The 20,295-nt window shown below is 37.6% G+C and overlaps 1 protein-coding gene across 1 annotated transcript in view; it reads right to left on the reverse strand.

Moving 5' to 3' along the window:
- The window catches only part of dnm3 (dynamin 3), a 150,925-nt gene that overhangs the window by 44,202 nt on the left and 86,428 nt on the right, over nt 1-20,295 (reverse strand). Inside the window, exon 15 of the mRNA XM_031901337.1 lies at nt 10,708-10,819. Coding sequence (XP_031757197.1) covers nt 10,708-10,819 — 112 coding nt within the window. The remainder of the gene's footprint in view (nt 1-10,707; nt 10,820-20,295) is intronic.

Here is a 20,295-nt window from a genome sequence, read left to right on the forward strand (position 1 = left end):
CACACCCCCACCCATGTGTATGGTATGGACCAGGAACTCTTAGTTGTCTGAAGCTGACAGGGGATTGGAAACAGCCTACCCTCATTTGCTGGGAAAACTGGTATTTTAAAATAAACCTATAGACTATAAGATGAAGAAAGCGTTTATTTCTGTCCCCCTACATTTGTCCTTTATAAGCAATAAGCAAAACTGGGCCATTCACATTGCAAAATTTCACAGACATTTCACTGAATGCATCTGAGTCAGTGGGCATTTCCTCTTGTGCCAAATGCATTGGAGTCGGTGGGCATTTCCTCTTGTGCCAAATGCTTTGGAGTCAATGAGCATTTCCTCTTGTGCCAAATGCATTGGAAGTAATGGGAATTTCCTCTTGTGCTAAATGCATTGCAGTCAATGGGCATTTCCTCTTGCGCCAAATGCATTGGAATCAATGGGCATTTCCTCTTGTGCCAAATGCATTGGAGTCAGTGGGCATTTCCTCTTGTGCCAAATGCATTGAAGTCAATAGGCATTTCCTCTTGTGCTAAATTAATTGGAATTAATGGCATTTCCTCTTTTGTGAAATGCATTGGAGTCAATGGGCATTTCCTCTTGTGCCAAATGCATTGAAGTCAATAGGCATTTCCTCTTGTGCCAAATGCATTGGAGTCAATGGGCATTTCCTCTTGTGCCAAATGCATTGGAGTCAATGGGCATTTCCTCTTGTGCCAAATGCATTGAAGTCAATGGGCATTTCCTCTTGTGCCAAATGCATTGGAGTCAATGGGCATTTCCTCTTGTGCCAAATGCATTGAAGTCAATGGGCATTTCCTCTTGTGCCAAATGCATTGGAGTCAATCGGCATTTCCTCTTGTGCTAAATTAATTGGAATTAATGGCATTTCCTCTTGTGTGAAATGCATTGGAGTCAGCTGTCATTTTTTCTCAATTTTGTCCTCACACCAAGTGCATAGGAATCAATGGACCTTTTTCCTCGCACCAAATACATTTGAGGCAATGCAAAAAAAGATTTTTTTTTCTGCCAAAACACAAATGCAAAATTTGTGAAAAACTTAACCACTAGCAAAAACATGAATTTCACCCCAAATCTTTATCAGCCAAAGTGGTGCTCATCCCTACCCTCTATCTTTTTCAATAAACTTTATGAAAAAATCTTCTACTTACATAAAAAATTAATAATGTCATTATTATTTTGTTAACAGAGAAGAATCCCTCTAATCTGTATTTATATGGTGCCACTCTATATTTTCTATTGGGCAATATTAACTAAAACAAATACATAGGGGAAAAGTATGCAGAAAACTGTGACTTTTTCAAATTGTCCCACTGATATCTCAACTTTTTCTAATTGTTGCGCAAAAACCAGTGCCCAAAATTTGAAAACCTCTAAAGTTTTGAAGCAAAGATGGATCCTCCAGGGAAGGGAAGGGATATCTGCCATTGACTTCTACATAATATTGACAAGTTTTAGGTGGTGAATTTTCAGGTTCAGATTTTTTGCCGTTTTGTTGTAAATCTCGAAATAGACTCAACTTTTTTTTTCTGTGACTTTTAGCAGTAAAAAATCCAAATCAGAAAAAAGCCCACTAGATATGTATCTGCTTGCTATATACAGTATATTATAAAGGAGAGCACTGTGGAATTTCCTCTGGCAAACTGTGGCAAGCTCTAATCCCCCCCTTATAAATTTGTCACATAACGCACCTAAATTACTATCCCCTTTCTTCTAATTCACTTATTATGCAAAGACTGACATTCAGAAATGTAATACTGGAAAGACAAAGTGTGCCAGAAGTTGCAGAAAATGCATAGTCTTTATTTCTGAGCTGATAGCTCTTCTCTGTGTCTTTCATTAAATGTTTTATACCAGAAGTGAAATAAGATGACTAGACATTATAACAACCCTGCTAGATAAATATAAGTGTTGTCTCAGTTCTTACAGATGTGTAAGTAATTCAGAATCCACTGACTAGAAAAAAAAGTGATGAAAAGAAAGAGATGAGCATATGATTTGGCAATGATATCTGTGAAGCAGCAGGATTGTGTTTTGTGATGATGTCTAACCTGAAGCCTTAGCTCTAAGTTACAGCTCTTGGCCTTGGCCGCTACAGCTTAAGTTTAAAATCCTACAATAGTTTTAACCCCTTCACCACAGCTGTCCCTATCAGCTGTCCCGCAGAATACTGACTCTGGATTCTGCCAACCTCACAATCCCTCCAGCAGATTAACCCCACCAGTCTGGCATCTACAGTAAGATTCATGGCCCAGGCTGACAGCTCAGCCCTTTGTGTAAGATTAACTGTTCTGCCCCCTAAACTGCCCCTCACTGTGAAGCCTTGGTGTAAAATGAGCCCCCAGTCTCACAATTGCCCCATTAAACCCCTGCAACCAGGATTTGCACATTCCCATCTGGTATCCCCATCCCCAGCAGTCTTAATCCCCACAGCTACTGTATGTCTCCAACAGGAACCTGCAAAAGGTTATTTCCCCAGTGCTGCAATCCCTCTTTTAGCCCCCTCTTTTAGGATTTGAATAATACTCTTCAACACAGCACCCAGCTTTCTCTGTATTGATATTCTATGAATGATCGCCAGTTGCCATTTAGCAGTATTTGAATGATAACTTTCAGCATCTTAGAAGCACCCCAGAATCCTTAGAGATCTAGATGAGCAACAGAAAAAGGGCAGCTCTCTGTGAAATCCTGTAAGGCAGGGGTCCCCAACCGCCGGTCCGCGGGCTGCTATTTAGTGGGCCGTCTCTGTTCCTGGTCGCGCTGAATATGCGCATATAAAAGCGTGCGCACAACCCCGCCCACCCACGCCCCGGTCCGTGGAAAATTTTACCCGTTTGCCACCGGTCCTTGGCACAAAAAAGGTTGGGGACCACTGCTGTAAGGCATGTGTGGTATCCCCCCAATCTTAACTTTTCATTGTTTCTCTTAGTTAAGCAAATTGTTGATGATACAGTGGGCTTAAACCTGGGTATTCTATCTTGGGCAATACAGAGGCATCAGGATTGTGTATTGTCAAGAGACAGAACTACAGCAGCTACTAGCAACAGTATTTGTAAGCAAAATGTTATCAGGGTGCAAGAGCTCATTATCCAGGCACAGGCAGGTCCAACAAAATAACTTCCAGCTGGCAATAAGTACATAGTTTTCAAAGCCACATTACCACTAATGAACCTTCCCCCCCTTTATTGTTTAACAGGCCTTACTTAGCTTATTACAAGGTCAATGATATAAAAAATATATTGTGCAGCATGCTAAATATGTGCACAGCACTCTGTTTTTTGCACTTTGTACTTTGCACCAAGAAGATTGGGAAGCACAAAAAGTTGTAGCTTCTCTCTATGCTGTGCTGCTTTCAACAGTGCTACATACAGAAGGGGCAGGAGTTACGGGTGTTTTTTTTTTTAGAAGACTTAAGGTACGGAGATCCAAATTACTGAAAGATCCCTTGTCCAGAAAACTCCAGGTCCCATGCATTTCAGATAATAATTCAATACCTGTACAAATATATAATTATAGATAGGGTGATAACTAGAAATAACTAGAAATAAGTGACACATAACGGCCTTAATATAAAAAAGCATGCACAATTATTATAAAAAATTGGGTAAAATACATTGGTTTTGTCCCTGAATTAACACCATTGTTGAAACAAATGCTAATTGTGGCCTCTGTGCTATTTATACGTTTAGTTTTTTTCACCAGACTACTGACGTGATTTATGACATTATCTTATACCACCCCAAACCTGATATAACCCATTAAAGTTCAGATGGAACAGAAATTGACTTTAAATGCTGTGTAAAGAGCGGAAGTGCTCAATGCCAATTTCCACACAGTTTTTTTGTTTTTTTTCATGCAAACACCTCTGCTACAGAAGAGTTTTACACCCAGTTACACATACGCATACAGTATTTGCACAGGTTTATAAATAAGCAGCAGTTTAAATATTGTACCATGATTTTGATTTGGCATTTTGGTATGTTTTAACATTGTTTTGTTCACACAGCTTTATAAAAATGCTTTTTAATGTTCCTAATAATTACTGTGGAGTCCCTAAGATATTGGGCCTTTATTCTTTTGTTTACCAAGTGGCATTAATCTTAAGTTTCCCTATAATGTCTGTGGGTTACAGAAGTATTCCTTATTTGTGATGCAAATGTCTCTTAAGACAGCTCGTGCTACTTGTTATAGCTTTCTCATCGACATACACTAATTACTGTTCTATATCAGATCATTTTGTGCTAGGAAGCAAGTTGTACATCTGTCTCACATGCAAGTCTTGAATAGGAGCTGAAATGAGCCTGCCCAGACCTATCATCTCATTAATGATACAGGAGACAGGGCATCCTGTTTTTTGCAATTGGCTCCACTTTTTGTGTCCAAAATGCAAGTCTTTGTCCTCCTAAAGTAGAAATCAAAGAGTTATGCCTCTCTCTCTCAGTGTTTGGCAGCAATATGTTTAGAGGGACTAGTTGGTGGTCACTGGAACACTCCCTAGCCAAAACCTCCCATAACACTGCGCTTTCAGAAAGAGTGAATGATGGGCAGCACTTGAGTGTCCCCTGGAACACTTCAAGCTTGAACATTATTTAAACATCTGGGCTTAGGAGTGCCAAGGGCCACAAGGAGTAGGCGATAACTATATAAATGCCTGCCTATCGCAGAGTTTAGGTACAAAGTTGTCTTGAAGGTGTCAGCACTCTGTAATTTGCACAGGATCTGGTGTATGGTTCAGAGCTAAGCCATTGCAGTAGGTGCAGATACTTTGTGCATGACTGGCACAATTTTGAGGAAGAATTGGCTTGGAGGTCAAATGATGAGCCTTTCATGTGAGATCTCACACTAGAGACCCTTGTTCAATTCCTTGTGACCCTGAACAAGTTCTTAAACTCCTTGCATACTTATTATGGCTTAATTGATTACTGTTAAAAATAACCCATAATGCACTTTGCATCCCATGTGAAAAAAGCACTACATAAATAATTACCTTTTTCCTACCCTATTGCACTTCCAGGCAGGCTGATATGCTCCAAGAATCTATCTTGATATCTACAGTGGCCATTTTTTCATCTGCCAAACTGTGTACAATTTTCCATAAATCATGAGACGTATAAAACTCCCTGGCAAGGGCAAGAATAAAGTGATTTTTAACTCATTAAATGTCATTATGTATGAACATAAATACTTTTTACAACCAATTACCAAGCTGTATATATTGCCCGTTTAAAAAAAAGTGCGAAAAGTATTTTAATTTTTGTTCACTGACCTGTACACCTCATATTTAGTGGTTCTGCTAAAAGAATGAGACATTTTAATACAAAATAGGAAAAACCACAGTCAGTATGTGCGATATATATATATATTCATATGTGCTCAGGCCTGTAAACAATTTACTGTGAGCTACAATGTCTCCCTTTACTTGAATGTTGCCAAGGAATCCAGAGTATAACCTTGTTTCTCTTTTACTTAAAACCTGCTGCTCTGTTTACTTTCAGATGCACATTGAGATTTTTTTTCCTAGTTGGAGGTTGAATGTGACCACCCCCCCCCCCCCATCTGGCAACTCTGAGCTGTCCTGACAACAAAATTATACTGTGATATTTAAAGAATCAATAATGCATAACTATTGTTATTAGTAGCTTGTATTTTACATTTTATGAGTTTACAACGTTGTTCTCCTTCTGAAATCTATTGCTGACAATCTCATCAGCTTCAAGTTATTTAGAAAATAACTGTGTATATTTAAGATTGTTTTAAGAACTTTAACATAGATCACATCAAAAATCACATATATATCTAGTTAATTTTACAGTTTAATGCCAGGCAAAAAGCAGTGAAAGATGTTGGGGAATATTTCCTCTTTTTTGTACATTTTCTGCAACGTGAAAGGAAATATATCCTGTGGAAAAATGTAATTAAACATACTTTCTTAAAATGCTTTCATTTAGTGAAGGAACTGTTGACTTTGGCAGCTAGAAAGCATGCTGTGCATTCACATATGCCATCAAACAGAAGTAATGAAATTAATGATGTTCCTTTGCTGTTTGTCATTGGACCAACCGGTGAATGTTGCGGTGAAACAAACCCCAAGCAGTTCATTCATTTCTACATGTGAGGTGCTACAGGTAAAATAATGCTTGTGAGCAGTATATAGTGCTAAAGTAGCCGGCTATACAGGCAGTATATAGTGCTAAAGTAGCCGGCTCTGCAGGCAGTATATAGTGCTAAAGTAGCCGGCTATACAGGCAGTATATAGTGCTAAAGTAGCCGGCTATACAGGCAGTATATAGTGCTAAAGTAGCCGGCTATACAGGCAGTATATAGTGCTAAAGTAGCCGGCTATACAGGCAGTATATAGTGCTAAAGTAGCCGGCTATACAGGCAGATCTGAGGGCTGCACGTCAGACACTTGCTCATAATAGGCCCTTGCTATTCAGGAGCCCAGTGTAAGCAATAGTGGTGAATAAGAGAATCTGGAGTACCAGGTGTTCTTTAATCGCAAGATATTTTTTTTCAAATCACCAAACAGGAGATATTTATAAAATAGAAATTCTTAGTAGAATAGAGGCTGGCAGATTGATAACAATTATTAATGCATTGATAAAACATTATGGGTCTTGCACAGAAAGGGCTTAACCTATGAACATTTAAAGAATTCCTTATGTACCTACCTCAGGAACTTTTTGCAACCCCTCAGTTCCACCCTTGCCTCTTTTTCTGATTTTACTACCTACTACTAGAACAATTAAAGGGAATATTAACCTTTACATTAGCTGTTAGTATATTATAATTGGACCAATTCCAAACAATTGGTCCTCATTTTTTACCCAATATTTATTACCCTCACCAGTAAAGAACCAATGAGGAAAAAATAAAATTTTCAGAGGGGAAAATGAAATAAACAGAGTATGTACAATATAATCTCAAATACTGGAACTGCACAGGTTACGTGCCTGCATAAAAGATGTCTTTTCCTGGTTCTTTACCAGTGAGGCCAATCAAAATTGGATTGGATTGCTAGTTTTAAGCCACAGATTTAAAAACATTAGTAGCCTATGTAGTAGCCTATGTGTGAATATATTAATATTACTTTTAATATTATTATTTTTATTTTTATTTAAAAAGCACCAAGATATTCTACAGTACAATAAATGTGTGTATACACTGAACATACAGAATTACACGCAATATACAACCAATAACAATAGGTAGAGAGGGCCCTGCCCAAAAGAACTTACAATCTAAATTACAATTGAAAGCCTTTATTACTTATGTTCAACATTCCGTCACATCACATAAGAAACTGAGATCATCCTGCTATAGTTCCAAGAATGTATAGCAAAGTATATGTGTCTCACCATAACTGGCTTATGGGATTCCATCCAAACTGCTCTAGGCCTTCTAATTTGGCATAGCCCCCAGAGACAGGAGATTTGCAAAATGGCCACTTACATGAAAAATGCAAACGCCTTATATGCATTTAAAGGAAAACATAGTTTTTCATTTACATAGATTTTATTGCTATACTTTAAATTTTATGTAGGGCTTTCTGACTGAAGCCAAGAATATAGATTATGTAAAGTTCCTCTGAACATAAAGCATTGAGCAAGACTTTGTTTAGGCAACTGACAAAAGATAACTGCAGACACCAGCACTGAATGCTTACATTGCAATAAATCATTGTGCATAGGGTGTAAAGCTTGGGAAGCAACCCTTGGGTGCCTAAATATATAAAAAAAAAAAAGTTCCCTACCTTCTAGACCTATAACTTCAACAAAATCTGGCAGCCGGGCTGAGTTGGAGGGGGAGTACACTGCTATGATCCAGTTGGCACATGAGTGTAGACAACTGAGCACGTGCCCATCAGATACTGTAGGAGAGGGTCTGGGCCAGGGGAAAAGTAGCTAGGAAGCAGCAGGATATAAATTTGACGTTGATCCTAGGGCATCTCTCAAGAAATATATCTTTTTCATTTAATAGGTCCTTAAACTATGATATCATTTGTTAGTTAGTGCAGCCCTCAAAAGGTATTGGTCATAAGACAGCTTTCTAGTAACATTTAGGCATTTTAAATTGCAATGAAAAGAATACACTGTAATAGTATTGCAACTTCATGAGAATGTGATGCTGTCTAGCTTATACCTTTGTGCTAATGGCTGGAATCATTCAGACTCTGATACAGAATGAAATCCAGGCAACTACAGAACAGAGTTTGATGTAATTCCCCTTAAACTCTGCATTTCCACACAAAGGTGCTGCTTCTCAGATAACCATAGTTACAAAATGCCCAAATAATATGTGTGCGTTATTTAATATGTTTGGCATGTAGTTAAAAAAGGAAAAATCAGTTTTTTTCAGAGCCATTTGGAAGTAAATGACCTCCTTCACTGCCAAAGGGGCCAGCAACAGCCAGCATGATAGCCGTAAGGGGAAAAACAGATGTTTAATTTATTCCATATTTTGCAGTAAATGGGTTAAAAGGTTAATTTACAAAACTAACCAGGGGGATTATTAGTAAAAAGTTGAGCAAGAATCCTGCCATACTGAGCAAGGCCAACAGACTGCAAGTCGGAGAGCAAAAAGGCTTTGAAGTTTGCTTTGAAATCCTTTTCCTGCCCTCCTGGAAACAGTCAGGTTAACCTGCCACCCCATACAGCCCACCCTCTTTTCATTAGGAATGCTTTGGCTTTGTGACAGCCTTGTTCAGTGCCTAACCTGGGGCCCAACACATAAGTGAAAAGGCAAGGGGGGGTGGGGGTAAAAGCATAGGTATAAGACGATATCTGCAGATACAATACTTCTAAGTCTTTCTTGGATTTTCTTTAGAATGCTTGTACTTGATTTCTGCATGACATATTTGCAACTCACAAATATCTCTCTGTGTAGTTAAATAATTGAAACTATGTGAGAAAGAAAACTTAGTCAAAAACTTTAATTCGTTTCTTTTCATGTGCACTTCTGTAGGTCACTGTCAAAGGCTGATAGGTGGAAGAGAAAAGCACTACATCTCGGTCTTGCTAGAGTCTATTTCCTGCAAGACCAAAGGGGATGCCAGGTTTATAAAGTAGAGTGAATAACTTTGGCAAAAGAAAGTTATGGCTTAGTGGTTGTGACTGGAGTCTTACTCAGGGTAGGGAAGTCTGGACATAATTCTTGGCTTGGCACTTTATGTATTCTAAGTCACTCAATCTCCATGTGCCTCTAGTTCCACAAATTTGATTTTAGCTCTATAGGGATTTGTGAACAACACTGCATTTAATTTAGAAGGCTTACATAAGTACATGATAAAATGTTTTCTGTAGAAGTTCATGTAACAGTTAAGGTTATCTTTATAAGGTTGGTATTTTGGTTTCTTTTTCGTTCCATCTATACTGCTTTCTTAGCAATGTATTTAGGACTCATACCAACCATACCTCTGCCTGGGAAGTTTTCAAAGGGTTAAAGTTAAGACAATAAAGATCTCTATAATCCAATATTCAGAAACTCTACACTGAAGGAAATCTTTGGAAAAACAAAACAAACAGTGACCAGGGAGTAAAGGGCATGTGAGAAAATGAGGTCTGGACTGAGCAGTGCAACATGTGAACCACCTAAGCTATCTTTTTCTAGTTGCCGATATGAATTTCTCTGTGTCCAATGTAGCAAGGAATAAAGCCAAAATAAACATGGGTGCACCTCAGAGTAATTCAGTCTGGAAAGGTTGGACACAAAGCTGCAGTTATTGCTGAGAGCCAGAACTGTATTTGGATATTCTGTAGATACATAAAGCCAGAGCTCAGTTTGCTGGTAAATGGATATCCTGTTCTAATGCTGAAAAGGATGGTGCTTTGGATTGGTCTCTGCTGGCATTCCGAGACAAATATATTGTTTGAAAAAAAAAGTAAGGGGAAAAAAGCAACATTGAAGATTGAATGCATTACGGGAGTCAGACATCAAGACTGAGGCAAATTCTATGGTCACAGAAAAAGAACTTCTTACAAACCTCAACATTAGTAGGTCTCCAAGCTCCTATGCATACCATAAATTCTGAAATCATAAAATAGCATGAATCTGTTTAAAGTTTATATTCATAAGGTAAACAGAAAATTCTCTAGAACTTTTAACAAATAAATCAAAATGTGAAAACTGTCCTTGTATCTTGTTGGAGTATCTTTTCATTTTTTTCCCATGAGAACCTTCTATTCACTTCTTGCTAAATATGGCCCATAAAATAATATTTAGTGCTGAAAAATCTTTTCAAATCAGCCCAGCTATATGTAAACAGGTGTCCAATCTAAAAAAAACATTGTAATACCTGACCTAAATTTGGGGATTCAAAATTATCATATATAAAGTCCTAGTGTTTAAGGCTTTACTTCAATAATGGACCCCTTATGGCACAAGGAGTAGAGCAGTATGTGTCTTTATAGATAGTTTGTTTCTTTTAATCCAATGAATAAAGTAAGCAAGTTTTGCAGGAAAGTTCCCATATCATTTACCTGCTTATGGCTCCATTTGGACTTCATCTTGTTCTGCTGCCTTGGATAAGCATTGCACAATTATATCTACAGTTTGAAATTATTTGCAACAAAAAAAATGCAGTTATTGAAAAAAGGGCTTCTATTTGCCACTGATTTCTGCATGTAGAAAAGTAGCAAATTATATTACTCATTCTTAATAACAGAGGGTGCATTTATAGCAAAATAAGCTCCTTACCATAGATTTATCAGGGTAAACCCCGGCCCGAAGAAGGGATGCCTTCCAGCTATCAACTTCTTCCTGGGAGTCACAGGCTAGTTCCAGGCAACGATAATCCTTGTACACATTCCTAAAAACCACAAATGGGAAGAGCAGTGTCAAATAAGGACAAATTCACATTTGAGAAAGAATTCTTAAACCTTTATTATCACCATTTTCAAGCATGAGGCTATGAACAAGACACTAATATAACACACAACAAGCAAAAATGTTCATTACATTCATTATGGTCTGCAGTATTTTCTCTAGAAACCCCTTATGAAAGTATTTAAGAGAATAGCATTCCCAAGGTCTGTACTACTATGACCCACAACAAGTGTCTAGTGATAAGTGAATCTGTCCTATTTCACATAAAAAGAATTCAGGAAACGGCAAAAAAAAGTCAATGAGTGTTAAAGTCAATGTGCATTGAAATCAATATGTGTTTTTTTACCACAACTTTTTTGCAGCCATTGCAATGATTTATGGCCTGATACTAAATCAGTTGTATGTTCTGTATTTACCTTTCAATAAAGTCCAAGGTCATTTACAATACAATTTTAATTTTAGTAGTAGTAATGTAGTAATAAAACAGTACCTTGTACTTGATCCCAACTAAGATGAATGCTAATATAAAGATAATATAAGATAATAAATTCTTGTTGGAGGCAAAACGATCCTATAGGGTTTATTTAATGTTGATTTAATGGGTTTATTTAATGATTTTTACCTGTAGGATTTATACCTGTAGTAAACGATACTCCCCCCCGAGGTTTTTCAAATATTCGCAAATCTAGACCTTCATCTAATTATTTTGAAAAATGATACAAACATATTTTTCAGAGAGTTTGTGTCTTCAAAAACCATCAAGAACAAGTGACCACCTCTTCTCATCACTAACCTAATAGGAGTCTTCTTTGTGCAGGGTAAGGAAACCCTTTAATTCCTTATAATAGTCTTGTAACCTATGTAGCTTTAAGAAACCAATCAGGATTATTCTCAAGGACTGGGAATGGACATTTGTGTAGAAAACAGTGAGCAAGTATTGGTTAAAAAGGAGTCAGTTTTTGTTAGTGTATCCAGAAACTGTTTTGTAATTTAGGAACATAAGTCTTTGGGGCTACGGCTGCTGGTAGATAAGAAATAAAGGTTTTATCAGATTGGCCAGTTTGAATCACAGTAAGGAGTTAGTTAAGCCTAGCAATCTATTGTGGGGTTCATTCCGAATGATAAATGGAGCAGCCTCGTGTTGCAAGGGATATATACAGATGTGTGACAATATATCAATTCTTCTCCTCCTTTCAAACGTTCTATTTTTTACAAAAAAGAACTCTTGACACCCATTTATAAGTTTCCTGAATAACTAAGCACCAGTGTTGTCTGTATATCACTTGCCTCATTTGCTTCCTAGCCTTTATCCTTGAACACATGTTCTGCTTTAGTAGCCAATAAAGAGCCACCCTTCCATATAATGATACTGCTGATTTTGCTCAGTTCTGCTCAGTTCTGTAGTCAGAGGACTACACCCCGCCTCCATGGGAGAAACAAAAATGCCAAAATATATACAGGCAAAATACTGGCCAGAAACAGTGTAACTGAGGGAGACATATTATAGAAAGAAAGAAAGTTGGGGACAGAAAAAGAGAGAAACTACGTGATGTCTTTGGAATTGTTTGCTTTAGAAATGTCCATCTGCTATGAGTTAGCTGAAATGTGTGACTAAGATTTTCTAGCAGGGTGTGCCCTCTTTTAGGTCACTCTAAATCAAGGCTGCTCCATTCATAGCTTTAACCCCTTTAGATTCTCTGAAGCATTTTTTGCATGATTTTAATCCAAGAATTTAAATGAATTGATACTTCAATGGTTGAACCCAGGATTGAGCTAATTTCAGTGCAGTCTGACACCTTTGGAATATACAGCTTCACAAGGGTCTGTATCTACTGATGCCCTTTTGAGGCCCTGAGGTGCCACATACAGAGATCCAACTCAGGACCAGGACACTATGAGCCAGATTTAATTCAGTGAGAAAAAGGTTTATCAAGAGAAAACTGATGGTCGAGATTTTTCGAATTTGAAATGCAATTCCTTTTAAGAAAAACGTATCTCACAGTTTATTGCATGAAACTTTATTGATGTCTATGGGAAACGAACTGAAACTGAATTAGGAGAAAATTTTTCTCTCCTCAAATTGAATCTTGTCCATAAGTTTTATTTTGATAAACCATGAGATACTGTACCCTTTCTTCACTTAACTGAATCTGGCCCTATATGCATAAGGGCTCAGATGGAACAGAGCAGGCTGCAAGAGGCATAGTTGGTATCCAGATCAAAGGTCATGGCATGTGGCTAACATCCAAAATCCACGCAAAGGCAATGGTCACAAAATTAGGGTGACAGAAGGATATTGAATGGCAATGATAGGGGGCTGAAGCAATTTCTGCAGAAATACAGATGTCAATAGTGATGAGCGAATCTGTCCCATTTTGTTTCTCCAACCTTTGGCATTAAAAGACATAGACAGGAACTGGGTATAAATAGGGAGTTTGGTGCCAAATACTCCACAGCAATGAGCATAGAGACCCGTGGTATGCTTTTATACAGGCATATACAAGGAGCATAGATGCACAGCTGACAGTGCAAAGGACAATATGCAGGGAAAACTAGGGAAGTAATTAATTAGGCTTAAATTAATATTTTATTCATTTGGAAGCACAGTGAGTGAGGCAAAACTCCCACACTCATACAATAACCCCAAGACCCGTTTAGTAGCAAAACGTGAACCTTTTAACAGGAACATGAAAGACTTAAGGCCATTATGCCCATGTTCCTGTAATGTTAACTTTTTTGCTCTTAGTCTGGTTGTGAGGATTTATGCAAGTGCCTACACATTTATTTACTACAGTTATCGACTCGCAAGCACCTAAGCACTAGTGAGCTTTATATGTTGTATTTACATTGCATATTGTGTGGGATATATTTTCAATGAAATGTGGCAGCACCAGGGAACGCTGTGTGACAAATGGGTAAATATTCTAAAAGCAAATATATGAATGCCATTTAACTTTGGGACAGTATATATTGTAAACATTGTGCTGTAACGTGAAACTGCAGGATATCCTTGGCTGGCTTAAGTTTTAGTTTATTTTTCTTATCTGCTTCATGTTCCTAAAAGGATCAGTAAATGGCTGATTTCACAGCACTAATGTAAATAATACAAATTCTAGGGCTTCCCCACCAAGGTTCCCTGACAGATATGGACAATGGCTCTCTACATTTCTGCCATGAAACATGTCCCAACAGATGTTTTTGATCAGAATGTAGGCACCACTATTATTATTACCTGAGATTGGCTCCTGCTGGCAGAAACAGAGGACATATTGTACAATAATGTGCATTCATAGGGCAGCCCAGCAACAGTACAAAGATTTTTAATTGTATTTTTTTTACTTCAATATGTCACAGTCTTGTAGCAGGGTAGAAAGTTTAGTTCCTTATTCTTTCACTATGAATATGGGTTAATGTTATAACAACTGCAAGCTTTGCTTAAGCTCGAGTAGATCATAGCAACCAATCAGCAGGTAATAATTACTCATTGCTATTCAAAATCAGGCCTCTACAGGGCCGGAACTAGGGGTAGGCAGAAGAGGCAGCTGCCTAGGGTGCAACGATTGGGGGGCGCCAGGCAGGAGCCTCTCCTGCCTACCCCTAGTCCGCTCTCTTTAGTCATTGCCCTCACCGCTTGTCATTACACGGCGCCAAAGCACACGCACCGGGGGGGGTGGTGGCTGACCGGGTTGCCTGAATTACAGAAAGACCATCTCCCATAGACTCCATTATAAGCAAAAAATTACAATTGTTAAAAATGATTTCCTTTTTCTCTGTAATAATAAAACAGTACCTTGTACATGATCCTAACAAATATATGCTCTTAATGTTTAAATGAGTTTTGTAGACTTAAGGTATGGAGATCCAAATTATGGAAATATCCCTCATCTGGACAACTCATGGTCCCAAGCTTTCTGAATAATAGATCCCATACCTGTACTTGATCCCAGCTAAGCTATAATTAGTCCTTATTGAAGGCAAAACAATCTTGTTGGGTTTATGTATTGTTTAAATGAATTTTTGGCAGACTTATTATGGTATGGCGATCCAAATTACAGAAAAATCCATTATGCTGAAGACCCCAGGTCCTGCTCATTCTGGATAACAGGTCCCATACCTGTATTGTGTATGGAGACAGTTCGACAGTTGAAATGGACTAAACTTTGTCGCTCAGAACTGGAGATCTTCCTGTCACTGACCACCATCAACACATACTGATCACTGACCCATAAAAAAAGACTGGGGCCACACTTCCCTCAAATCCCATGTGATTTCTACAGTTGAGACATTCATCTTTGTGCCAATTTGCAACTCATCCAGTTATTTGGTCTAAAGGGAATATTTACTAAGCTGTGTAAACAAAACTGGGCAGAAATACAATTTTCTGTGCTGCATTCTACCCAGTCTCTTGCCATATAAAAGCTGACAAAACTATAAATCTTTAGCCCTGTTTAAAAAATTGCTTAAAAAGTTGCGCAAATTAAGTTAACTTGGATGCAGACCAGCAACATTAAAACCACATAATTTGCACACATTTTAAACGCCCCATCTATTTTTTTTTATCATTCGTTATTACTAAAGTGCCAACAAATTTACAGAGATTTCAAATTATTCCCTGCCCCAGCGGAACTTACAGCCTAAGGTCCCTATCACATTCCCATACAGCAGGATTGATGTTATCAGGAGCCAATAAATATATATCTATGTTTTTGGAGAGAGGAAAGAAACCAACGCCAAAAATGGGGAAAATATGCAGACTCCTGGCAGATAGTGCCCTCGCTGGAATCAAGATCAAGACCCCAGCACTGTAGTGCAGAAGTGTTACCTACTGAGCCTCCATGCTGCATAGTGACTACCCTAGCTAGTTTTTCTGATTTTACTATCATAAGTCAAAAGATTTCACATTGTCCACTAAAGTGTAAAATTTGTGGGTGTAGTTTAATAGAGCATCCAAAGCGTTCACATACAGAATTAATACCAAGTGAGAAGCTCAACATTTTGAACCTCAACCCCCCCCCCCCCAGGATCATACTGTTCAAAGTGCACACAAACAAACCAAGGGCACATATACATGTTAGGTCTCATTAGCCAATTAATGGACAAAGCTCGGTCTTTTGCTCCCTATGATGGATCAAAATAAAAAAGGTAACTTAATATAATATAAACTATCTGTTGGTTAAGTATTCATTTTTTAGGTATATTTTTCTTTTAATTGTTCTATTAAGAAAATATCAATGGAAACTTGGCTATTGTTCCTTTAGTAATGTCCAGGGATTTTATAATCTTTATTGCCTCTGCTTTTATAATTCACTTTGCTTTTTCCTCTTTTATAAAAGAGGACCCATGAAACTGATACAGTGAATATGATACCAGTGCAAGGCAGACTCATCATTTAAGAACCAGAAGTTATTCCTCAAAACCCTGTTATATATGTAATCTTTCAGGCAGTGGTTTTGAGACCCCTGAAGATTTTGGAAGGCAATGGGAGAGAATGGGGGTTTGTTTTTAAGGTGGGACAAGGATGTATTTTATACTTAAAGGCCTTGTAAATTAAACAGCAGTGGGAGTTCAACCAAATGCCATTTATTAGCCGTGCAACTGCTTTTTTTCATATGGCTACATAATAATAACATTTTATAGCCAAATTTGACTACTACGAATATCAAGAACAGCAGCCTCTTATGCACATTACCAAACATTAATATACACAGAGAATCAAAACAAATTTAGATTAAGTATTGTAATAATGTACTCTTTGAACACATGTACAGAGTTAAAGCAGCCATTGTTTCAGGCTACCCCTTTGGCTTTTCATAATTAGGAGACCAGCATACCTGGCATTAATAATATGAACATAAAAATTATATTGTCTGCTATAAATAATTTACTAGGTAGTAATTTTGCTAATCATGTACCTTTAAAATTGTACAAAAGGCTATTGATAAGGTATTATGTGCTTTCATTTATTCACAATTATGTGAACAGGACACAGCTATAGATGTAGTATTTTGGTTGTATGGCATAACATTTGTACTCAATGTTAATCTTATTGATTTTAACATTATCTTTACACAGAGTCTTTGTAAGTTACCTGTCAGTTTGTTGTAGGGCACAAACATTGATTTAAACATGTACCAAAATGTAGTTATGTAGTTGAGAAATAAACAATTTATTGTTGTGTGCCTCCTTCATCTAAGATCTTTGCTACTGCTGCCCAACCAAACATGCTGTATGGCAGTAATGTATAACAACGGAACCCCTGTAACAATGTGTTCACTGTGATTTATATAAGATGATAGGTGGTTGTACCCTATTGACTTGAGTTGTGCAGTTGGGCAATTACAATCTAGTTACATTATTTACAAAATCAGATGTGAACAATGAGCCTACTGATAAATCCTAAATTATACTGATGTACATAGGGGCACATATAATAAAATGTAAATTTTCTCCTCATCTAACTCCACCTCAATACAGCAGGTGATTTATTACTCAAAATCAAACATATGTTATTATGAGAGGAATGTGGCATCTTGGCATAATTCTCTGTGAAATTTCATTAGTATATCTTCCCCATAGTAGTGGGGTAATTTCTCTAGAGAATCTCTGCCATAAAGAAATGACGTATGAGGGATATTAGCAAAGAGGAAACTATATAGATAATGAGATGCAAAAATGGCTGTTCAATCTTTATAATGGTAGTTCATCAGCCTGAACAAGAAAAATTGTATTTTGGCAAAAATTAATTCTTGTGCTTTATGGTTAACTGGTGAATATTGCACTGGAGAAGTTGGTGACAATTTGACAAAACTTGTCATATTCTCCATATAGTGAATTGTGCAATTTCATGCAGTGTTTTCATTTTTGTTGAAATTTCAACTTTTGCCCTTTAGTGAATAAGCCCCAAAGTTCCCTAAACCCTTAAAAATAAAGTTCCCCATCGCTAGTTGCTATGAGTGCAAGACTTCCTCCATTCTGTATGTTGTGAATTATTTGTAAATATAAATCTGAAAACATGTTAACATGTAACCATTTATAAGGCACTGGCAGCTAGAGGGACTACAAAATATACCGGAAAGGTCTAAACTTTAATAAATTACAATTTGCTTCTGGGAGGAAAAAAAACATAGAGCTCCTTGTAGAAGAAAATTATTGGGGAAAGGCAGCTAGAGTTGCTAGAGGGAAAGATTGGAAAAAACTGCAACAAATAGGGTCAGAAAAATTACAATTTTTTTTCTTCTTTAAAGCATTTTTTCAACATGGATTTTGCAGTTACCTCTAGAGAATGTTCTGCAATCTTCGCCACTAGGACACTTCCCTTTGTAATGAGTTATGTTATGCCATGTAGAGATCTGGCACATTTACCAAAGCACTTTGCTTTAAGCAGTCAAAGAGTTTTTTTTGTTTGTTTGTTTTATGCGGTGTTAGCATTAAGTTGCAACTATAACCCCCTATTGATTCAGTAAGCGCCTGCAAAAGAATGTCATTGCATTAAATATAACATAATTCTTACCCATGGGGTGACACACTGAAGTAATGCTATGTCTGTCATTACCACTAGTAAGAAAAATATATATATATATATATATAGATTACTGGTGGATTCTATGTCCCCCAGCATCAACACATAGAGCACTGCAACCTAAAATGTGAAATTCTTTTTAGAAAGCTCTGTTGGTGATTTGAACACCATCATTTACTGCTCCACTGAGAATCATGCATATTTTTAGTTGTTCATCTTATGCCCAGAGACAAGCTCAAGTATCTTTTTAACACGTCACAGATACAACTTAATACTGTGCTACTAGTGTAACAAATCATTTACACCTTATAAAATGACAGAGCTTGTGCTTCCTTGCAAATAAATCTGTAACTCTTTCATTTTAGACTGTTGTCTTTAATCCCAAGAAATAATTAGCCTAAAAAAAATCTCCTGCTTTTGTCTGTCTATAAAGCTGCCTTAATGGTTAGAGTTTGGAGGAATGTCAGTCTTTTGTTGGATCCGTGTTCTTGTGTAAATATTACATAACAGAGCCCAAAGAGAATTCTGAGGTTAAAAACATAATGAAATCTTGACCAAGAAACACTTTAGTTTAGTGCACTGTATGATATCTCAGCCTAAAGACCATCATCTCTGCAGAAATTACCAATATTTTTCATCAAACAAAAGTTCAAGAATGAGTCAAAGCATGCAATATTAATACCAGTCGCTGCTAAAGGCAACTTAGCATTAAGATCATGAGCCAATAAAAAAGCTGATGCATTGATTGCACTGCTTTCCAATTGAGAGAAAGAGAAACAAGTTTCTGTTGATAGAGAATTTAATCACAATAACATTTAGAAGAAGCAGCAAATGTTCTACAAACCCCAGAAGGATTTGCACAGTACACAACACAGCTAGAATATAGATATTTAACAAAGGCAACTTACTAAAGTCAACAGGGTTACAGTATGTATGTATATATGTATGTATGTGTGTGTGCATGCATGAGTTTTATATATATTATATATAGAGATGTAGCGAACCTCACAAAAAAAGTTTGCGAACCCGTTCGCGAACTTCTGCCAAAAAGTGCGAGCTTTTGCAAACTTTGCGAACCCCATAGACTTCAATGGGAAGGCGAACTTTAAAACCTAGAAAAGCCATTTCTGGCCAGAAAACTTATTTTAAAGTTGTTTAAAGGGTGACCTGGACAGTGGCATGCAGGAGGGGGATCAAGGGCAAAAACTTCTCTGAAAAATATGTTGTTGACACAGCGTTGCGTTTTGTGCTGTAAAGGGCAGAAATCACACTACATTTCTAAACTTGTGTAATAAACTTTTACAAGGACTTTTGGGTTACAGCAGATGAGATCAGCAGGACAGCTGTCCCCAGCAGCTACATACAGAGCAGTAGAAAGTAGATTACTAGTCAGCAAAGCTACCTAAACTGTCCCTCAAACCCCTGCACAGCTCTCTCCTTATGCTAACTCATCAAGCACACACAGGCAGAATGTAAGATGGCTGCTGGGCTTCGGTTTATATATGGAAGGGAGTGGTCCGGGGGTGGTCCAGGAGGGAGAGCTGCCTGATTGGCTGCCATGTATCTGCTGGCTCTGGGGTGAGAGGTCAAAATTTGGCTCCAGCTAAGACGAACCTAAAATTTCGAACATCGCTAAAAGTTCGCGAACTTGCGAACTTGCGAACACCCAATTTTCGTGCGAATTAGTTCTCCGGCGAACAGTTCGCTACATCTCTAATTATATATATATACTTGCACATTGCCACTGTATACATAACTTGACACCATTATATAGTTAGGTTGGTTCAGTGAGAGCAGAAAAGCCTTGTAGCCCTGCACGTATGAGATACAGGCTCAGAATAGTAGCAGAAGAGAATGAGTGCTTGGACTGCACATTAGATGGATAAAAGTGAGTGCAGACAACTAGGCAATTGTGGTCAGTTGAAAAGCCAAGGATAGAG

The sequence above is a fragment of the Xenopus tropicalis genome, chromosome 4 (genome assembly GCF_000004195.4).
Source record: "Xenopus tropicalis strain Nigerian chromosome 4, UCB_Xtro_10.0, whole genome shotgun sequence".
Taxonomy (NCBI): Eukaryota; Metazoa; Chordata; class Amphibia; order Anura; family Pipidae; genus Xenopus; species Xenopus tropicalis.